The sequence below is a fragment of the Phytophthora infestans genome, genomic scaffold (assembly GCF_000142945.1).
Source record: "Phytophthora infestans T30-4 supercont1.14 genomic scaffold, whole genome shotgun sequence".
NCBI classification, from domain to species: Eukaryota; Oomycota; class Peronosporomycetes; order Peronosporales; family Peronosporaceae; genus Phytophthora; species Phytophthora infestans.
Genome location: NW_003303745.1, coordinates 76,340 through 85,027, shown reverse-complemented (window position 1 = coordinate 85,027; position 8,688 = coordinate 76,340). Strand labels below are relative to the sequence as shown.

Genomic DNA, 8,688 nt, shown 5'->3' with positions numbered 1-8,688 from the left:
TGCGCTGTCGCCAGCTCTCTTGGAGCTGCGTAAGGCGCTGGCTGTAGTCATTGGAATGCTACACCCGGGTAGGAAGCCAGGTGTATTCTCGTTCATGCGCTCGAAGCCAGGCGGAACAGAGCAGGAGGCCCACCAGGACTACCAAGGCGACGACATAGCTCGTGCCCGCGCAGCCCATCCCGGCGGAGTTCCAGCAAGCATGGTGCTAGCTTTGCAGCCCAATACGAGGCTTCGAGTCTTCGACGGATGCTTCGCTGCCAGGGACGACAGTAAAGAGCGCATTGTGGAAATTCCCGTGGGATTTTGCCTAATCTTTAGAGGAGATCTCATATCTCATCTCGGTGTTGCTTTCATCAAAACTGAGTACCGTGTACACTGCTATCTAAGCTACGACGACGTGCACTGGACACCTAATGTGGTCCAAAATGTTCTTCCGAGACATGGTGTGTGTGGTTTCTGCGGGTGTCAAGATGCTAAAAAGGCCTAGGCTGCGCAAACATCGGTATTTGTGTGAGCAGAATCCCGATGAGGCTTCGAACCGGTTGAAGCGAAAGCGCGAGGGCAAGGAGGGTGTCTTCAAATGCGAGTTGTGCCCCAACGTCGAATACCCCGTGGCGAGTAGTTTGCGTTCGCACAAGAGCAGAGTCCACGGTAGCGGCCAGTAGGTGGAGTAAATCTCATTACATCGTATTTGAAGGTTCATATTGCAAATTTTCTTTTTTTTAATTATTGGAAGTTGAAGTAAAATTTAAAGTTGAAGTTGCAAGAAAAAAAATAGTTAGACGTATAGCTTCTGTCTGGTCTACTGCTTCTCGTTTGGCTGCTGGTCAGTAAAGGGGATACGGCCGGCAAAACCCCATGAACGCGGTGGTAGGAAAGCGTCTTCGAAACTCAAAATTACGTCTCCTTCGTGGATGCCGAACTGTTGCATATCAATCAGGGGCAGACCTACCATTGTAGGTGGAGTAGCAGGATGACTCAAATCCATGCGCTCACTATAAGTTGGCTCGCGTCCAGTTCCTCTTTTGCCTTGATTCTTTCGATGCTGGGCTTGTCGTTTTCCCTTTCGAATCGTGCGGATTGTAGCTGGTATCGGCGGCTTGCATCCTTGCGTTTAGAAATGTCCTTGGCAACGATGAGAGAGCGTGGGTCTGCGCTTAGAACCTGTTGCATGAATCGTCGAAAGGCGTGGCCCCGGCTGCTGTCTGAAGCTCAACCAAATCCAGAGTGTGTGAGGCCAGTGGTTGTGATGTTGCTTGGATGGCCCGACGCCCTATGCTGCGCATGTACGCGAACATCCCGCGAAGGTTGATGGTTATGATGCGTGCTTGGAGCAGTATAAACAATCTTCCACTGGCCGGCAGTGTCATCTTTAAATACAGCCCTAATCTCTATCCGCATCGGGCAAGCCGAGCGCTTCGATCCCCGTAGCGTACGCTTCCGATCATGCTCGGTCAGGTGTTGAGTGTTCTTAGGGGCCCCTGCACGGTCACACTCGTAGTTACGAGCCCAAATTTCGCGTTCGGGGCCACCCTTGTACCGAACACGTCGGCGAGAGACGTTGAAGCCGTGATCTAGCGTCCACTGGTGCAGCGCGGCTTCAGCGGCATCGTGAGAGCTGTAAGTAGTCTCTGGGGGCGGCTGAATAGCGTGAAGGGGGAGGTTGTTGCCGCTCATGGCTAATCAAATTGTATTTGGTGACCTTTCGTTCGTCTATAACCTTCGTCTACAGCTTACAGCCATTCGTCTACACGAAAGTACCGGTTTATACCGGTAGGTACATCACAATCACACTTGGACCCTTTGTGCGAGGGCCCTCCGGATGAGGGCCCTCGTTAGATTCTCCCCATGTAGATCTTGCTGACATGTGTTTCGTCTCGACATGAGCACGATGCAGCACTAGATACTTCGTCGTCCACCTTGTCTCGAAAATACTGAGTGTTAGCCATGGATAACGGATAGTTTAGAACCGTAGATGCTAGCAGTGACTGAAGCTCAAGTTACGCGCTCGATGCTTCCATGTAGAGCCGTCCTTCCGAGATCAGAATGATAAATTGTCAAATTGTCAGCTGCCATGTAGCTCCCCTCGTCTCAGACATGAATCGTGTATTATAGTACAGGGTACAGTACAAGCACGAGCTTCGAGATGGTCTCTAACAGCAAAACAAAAGTCTGTCTTGACAATACCGTATACAAAAAAGAGAAGAAGAGTCAGAGCGGTGGAGGCCATGTAACATTACGTACCACGCAATGCAACACGCTAGACTCTAGCCTAGAGATTATTGAAGATAGGATAGAGTGTGCTGTTCGAACCGGCGCTGGGGATCTGCGACCTTGCTTACCTCTGCTGCATCCTCGAGTACTCTTAGTTCAATAAGCAATTTACCAAGCCGAGCACATCAACTCTACTCCATTGGCTTCAGTCCCAATACAACCAACGTCTTTACAAGCTGGTCCTCATGAAGTTATCATACATCACCGCGTTCGCCACCGTGGTTGTGGCTTTGACTTCTGTCCCTACCAACGCCGCCACGATGTTGACGGCCAACAACCTCGCTGAAGAGCTGCAGACCAACCGTCAGCTTGGTGCCGGTGGAGGTCTTCGTGGTGCCACCCAGCAGGGTGGGCAGTACCAGAACACGCCTAGTCCGATCACCCAGTCCATCAACACACCCAGTCCAGTCACCCAATCGACCACTTCGAAGGGAGGCAAGCCGCAAGGTCAAGGAAATGGCAACCGCCAGGACCACCGGGAAGAGGAGAAAGAGAAAAAGGAGAAGCACGAAAAGGAGAAGCAAAAGCACGAGGAGGAAAAAAAGAAACACGAGCACGAGAAGGAGCAGCACGAAAAGGAAAAAAAGGAAAGGGAGAGCAAGAATGAGGGATACAAGAAGCAGGGTGAGCCATCCCAATCCACTGGCGGTCAGCCTTCGAAGCAGGGCGTGCCATCCCAACCCTTTGGTGGTCAGCCTACGAAGCAGGATGTGCCTATCCAGCCTACTGGTGGTCAGCCTCAAAAGCAAGGCGTGCCGTCCATGACCGGTCAGAAGCAGGGTGTGCAGAACTAAAGAGGTTCTACCGAAAGGCGAGGCCTTTAAGCCAAGATACTGTGCGCTGGAAGCAGCAAATAAATGGTTTTCAAGCTTAAAACCATTAAGGTTCTGTTTTAAAAACCGGTTGGCCATAACTAAATACATGTACTAATGGAAATGAGGTGCGGATTATTGATAAATTCAATAAACTGACAGCTTTTTGTTTTAATTCGACGCAAGACATACTGTAGCAGCTTGATTTTTTTCTCCCAGGGGATGGCCATACAATATACAGAGCCACTAAAATACATGTACATCTAGATACGTGTGCTCACGAAACAAGTCGCAGTTCGAAACAGGAACTCGCAAATTGATAATATCAAAGTAAAAGTGGTGAGCTCTAAGAATCTGCATATGCAAATGCAGATTCCTAGAGCTCACCACTTTCTTCTTTTTCTCGTTATGCGTGCTTCAGCATCGGAAGCAAAAATATCCGAACCAACACACACGTTCAGGTCATGAACTTCAAGACGACTCCAAGATAAATGGTCTGTGCGTCGCTGACTTTATTCTAAAAACAAATGGTGGCAACAGTGCTTCGCGTCGCCAACTTGCTTCAAACGAGGACTACGGACGCAACACAAAAAAAAAAACACGACGGCCTCATCGCCAGCACGACCAGGACTAAGACTGCTTCACTACCGTCGCCTTGAAGACAGAGACGACAGCAGCAAGGCCACAGAGTCCTCGGGCTACTGCAACAGTTACGGCAAACACAACTACAGCCACGCCGCGACGGCTACGCCAAGCGCTATGGCTACGAAGACGACTGCGATTACAAACATGATGGCGGTAGCTATGGCGAGTATTTAATCCCTAGCTACGACTACGGAACCATACAGTAGTGCCAGCGCGGCAGATCAGTAATTGGCCGAATTGCAGATATAAATTCAATTCTTAATTTGATAATCCATGGTTGGATTTTCTGTTTTGAGAAACGTCAAACGGATTTCCATTTTGATTTTTAAAATCTCGAAGTGGGATCCGTTACATTCAAGAAATCAGGTAAACATTCGTGCTTGCCCGATCGTTTTTCAAATCTTCCGTAATCCAGCGCTGTCCGTAATCACCTCGTGATACATAATCCATGGCCAATGGTTTTTAATCGTACTTTGGCTTATCCGCTTTCCATATATTATCCTAGTCATAGTTATTGTTTCAAAACTCTTCTACACTTAAGTAGCTATTTTTACCGTGCCTGGTGCGTCTCGCGCTTTGGCTCAACCTTGAACGGCGCGTGCTGGTTGTTCTTAGCCGTGATGGCTCCATTCATGAGTGTGTTCTCAACATTGCGTTGTCTCTTGTTCCAAACACCGCGGTAGCAGGGCGCTACCAACTCGGCGAGGCCGTGAATGTGTTGCCGGCTCTGCTCGGCCGAAACGCCACAAAGTTGAGGCATGAGATACGAACACAGCTGTAAGATGCTCGAGTGTTCGCCCGTTGGAGTGCGTAGTGGTTCCAGCAGACCCCAGCCACAATCGCGGATCTCGATACCCTTTGCGCTAGTGCTCACGTGCGGCAATCGGTTGGGGCACTCGGCCACCGACTCCCATACAAACACGACGCGACCAGTTCGCACATCCGTCACGCGACGAATCACGCAACGGACACTAAGTTCGGCGTCAGGTGCGCGGTGTTGCCGCAGCGGCATGGGGCTTTTAAAGCACAAAGTGTCGCTGGTAGAGCCACCCACAACCGAGGCCTCCGACTCGGCATCCATGCACTGCCAGATTGCAGTTGCGCAGGATTTCACGTCGAACGGCAAGATCTTTGCGTCTTTTACTTCCATCACAGGTCCACGACGTTCGTCTAGAATCATCTGTGTTTCCTGGAGCTCCTGCTTGTCTCGAGTAAGGCCGCCCTTTTCAAACACCGCCTCCATCTCAGCTAGACGCGCTTCCAGACCGGAAGCCAAAGAAGCAAAGACAGCTGTCTCTTCCGCGTCACTTGTGTGTGGTCTCTTGACTCCAAGGACAGTGGCAGATGTCTCAGCGTCGGAGCTTGAGCTCATAGACGATTTACATCGCTTACGAAGAAGCTTCTCGAGACCTTTCGAGATCTTCAGTTGCTCCTGGATTAAACCTTTTAAACGCAGATTTTCCATCTCAGCTTTGCTTTTTTCTTCTTTCTGATGTTGCGCCATGCGTTCCCATACTGGAACGACCATCAACCCGCTCGTGGAGTCCCCTGCAGCTTCTAAGCCCATCAAAGGAGCAGCGGTTACTGCAACGGGCGAGTGCGGCGACCGCTCCGTCTGTCGACCTCCTTCCGTCTTTATTCCACTGTTCATGACAACCGGAATGGCTCGGATCTTACTGCGAGGCATCCTGGAGCGCACGTGCTCCAGCTCACGTTGGAGCTCCTGCACCTGTGCGCGTAAGCGTGTGAGCTCATCTTTCTGTCGTTTGCGCGAGTTGTTGACGGCTCCTGTGGCATTAGCGCTGCGGCCTCTTTTAGGCGGACTCGGATTGGTAGGCTGAGGTGCAGAAGGCATCGGCATAGGTCGCGTCGCCGGGGACAGTCCGTGCGTGGACGTTGGCGTTTGTGTAGAGTAGCCCCCCGAGCTACTTGGAAAGGCGAAGCGTTGGTCGCCACGAAGCGACGGGATGACCATCTTAGGTAGAGAAGGCAGTGGCGAGTTGCCTGTCGCGCTTTGTGGTCGGAGAGAAGGCAGTGGCGCTTGCTGTGTTTGTGGCTGTGTGGTCTTGTTGTTGCTGCCATTCGTCCCGGCGCGGGCCAGTAGCTCTACGATCGTGAGCGCTGTGGCATTGCGGCGTTCGTCGTCGTTGCTGTCGTCGCTCTGGGGGAAGGCGGCGTGTGGCATGAAGCTGTTGCGTGTGCTTCCCGTGGACGTGGAGCGCAGATTAAGCGGCGGGAACACGGCCGGACTGGCCATTGTGCGCGCTGCGGGGGACGATTCGGTTGATGAAGCGGAGGCGACGGAGGCCTTGCGTCTTGGAGACTGCGATTGCTGAACTGCCAGGAACCCCATGGCTTGTCTTGTGACGGCGGTGGACACAGGGGGAGAAGGGCAGGTGTCTTGGTCTTGTCCTCGGAGCGCGTTGGCAAATGTTGTGGGCAAATGTTGATGCCGACGAGTGCACGGCAAAGAAAAGGATAATCACGCTGTTTTTTCGCTTTTTATTTGAAATTTTCTGACCATTAGATCTAATTCCCTGTTGGAAACGATATCGGTTTTATCGACTGAATCGTCATTTATGTCAAACTTGAAACTGCGAGATCGAATGAGGATGGGCGTTTCCCAACCGCCAATTCCAGTCTAATCAAGCGAGCTCTCAAACACTGTTGATGTTGGCCACATGTCGACCAACCGACGCGCGGCGCCCTTTCCCAGATGTACCGTAAGCCGGGCGGCTTATCACCCTGTGATAGCGGATCGATTCCGTATTGAAATGATGGCAATGATAATACGATGTTCAACAGGGTCTTCAAGAGCTCAAATTGCTGATATGGCTTCTTCATTTAGGTACAGTTGTTGAAGCATGTCAAGTCAACGTTTTTCGGGATTGATTGTGCGAACAAAATTGACCTGCTGTTGTGCCGTGAGACGATGTTGGCCTGGCGACAGTAGCCTGCGGTCTCCGACTCAGAGCTCTGAGCTACCGGCACTGCGTCTACTGTAGAGTCTGTAACGGCGACACAGGCGCTATTGTCACTCGTCCAACGCCCGTCCCGGCTGAGAAATCGAGTCCTGCATGCCTACCCTCTTTCTGAGATTTTATCGCCGCTGATTGGCTAGCTCATCACTGGCTACATCGATGATGCAGAATCTGGAAGTCGCAACCGTGATGACGACACACAGTTGCTTACGCTCCGCTCCGTAAAGGGCACTGGTTGCACTGATTGCCGTGCACGTGCGACTCGCATTGCCAAAGCCGTCTGTTTATTACTGAGTACATGTATACCTGCCCCAACAAGAATTGGCCTAGCTGACTGTAGTAGTTATTGCTCGCTCCAGATAGAAACTAGCATGCGCCACCTCTTGTGTCATGTTTGGAGCTGGCCCTTACTGCACCGCAACGTCGATGCTGTCACAATTGACGGAGAGAGCCTGCTTCTAGTAGGCTCATTTGTTTATACTCTCACTACGCTGCGAACAATATGTTCTACAGGTCTACGAGGCGCCCTTATCGCTACGATTACTGTGCATGTAGTGGGTGCTACTTTGCTTTGCGGGCCGTCAACAAGTTGGATAAATGCAGGACATTAACAGGTGTTCACTGTGGATTGTTGGTGGGCATTGCGTTTGATTCTTCACCAAGCAAGAATTATTAGTACATGTATGTCCCAGAGCCAGTGGGCCAGGGATACGAAACATAGCTTGAGAATGTGGATTTCCATCTTTTTTCTGATTCCACTTTTTTAAGTGAGAAAAACGTAGAACTTTGCTGCGAGTTGAGGATGGATCTTTTGGTCGAGCAAGACTATTCCATCTGCAAGACTCACTTGCGATGTTTTGAAAAGGAACTCGTAAATCTTATCGGCTGAATAACGGCTCCTAACAAGTCGTTCGTACCAACTAATGCTGACCAGATGGCGGAACTGGCTAACGCTGCGGGGGGTAAGCTGCTGGCAGCGCAAGTGCAAGGTAGGAACTGAGTCGGTACCGCAACATTACTACAACATGACGATTTCTCTTTTAGAACAACACAATGGCGTTTTGTATATTACGCTGAATATCAAAAGCGTAAAATGTGAAATTTTACAGTGTCTATTAAGTGCAAGAGTTAATAAGTACGAGTTGTACAGACATTTCATTTCCAAGAAGGGGGGAAAAGCAAGATGCCCAAGCAGCAAGCGCGCCGAGAAGCGCCGAGCACAGGTAAGACACGGGGGGGGCATAGTGACAGGCTGCCTGCAGCACGTTGTCCTAATCTAAAACGTTGTGTTCTATCATGTATAGGGCGCTGTCTACGGGCAACACCGCATGTCGACTACCTACGTGCTGGACGCGGATTTATACACGATTCCAGTAGCGACGAAGACTACGTCGATGACCCTCTGGTTACGGGTGAGGATATCGTAAATGAGGATGCAGACATGGAGGGCCTGGAGAACGAAGCCTGCGATGATGCGCACAAGGTCAATACGCTACCGGATAGGAGGGATACGGGCGTTGCGGCGGGCGATAAGGACAGCGCTTCCGGGGAGAAGAGCGTTGCGGCGGGCGAGAAGGACGTGGCTACGGGTGAGAAGGATGTGGCTGCATGTGAGAAGAACGTGGCTGCGTGTGAGAAGGATGTGGCTGCCGGTGAGAGCGACGACGGCGCCAGTGTTGCGGCAGGGCGAGAAGGATGACGCTGCGCGCGAGAAGACGGTGGCTGCAAACACCAAAGCCACCGCCGCGGAGCCGGCTGATAACAACGCGTTGACCGATACAGGTATATATCCCGGTCGATTTTCTTTTGTTGCTGACACATTACTTGTGTTGCTTACTATGTTGCTTTCAATGGTTACAAAACTAAAGACTATGCCCGCGCATTTGTTGATGCCGCCCGGACCAATGCCATCGAAGAAAGTAGCAAACGGAAGCAGCTGTCCGTACCGTACAGCCGTCAATCCTGCCATGGTGCCT

General features: G+C 51.2%; 1 protein-coding gene across 1 annotated transcript; it reads right to left on the bottom strand.

Moving 5' to 3' along the window:
* Nucleotides 1-3,908: 3,908 nt before the first annotated feature.
* PITG_09067 (M96 mating-specific protein family) lies at nt 3,909-6,140 on the bottom strand (the record flags this gene model as incomplete). The annotated part of the gene is made up of 2 exons (XM_002903354.1): nt 3,909-3,918; nt 4,286-6,140. 2 exons carry the CDS (start codon nt 6,082-6,084, stop codon nt 3,909-3,911), a joined length of 1,809 nt encoding a protein of 602 aa, XP_002903400.1.
* Nucleotides 6,141-8,688: the final 2,548 nt, after the last annotated feature.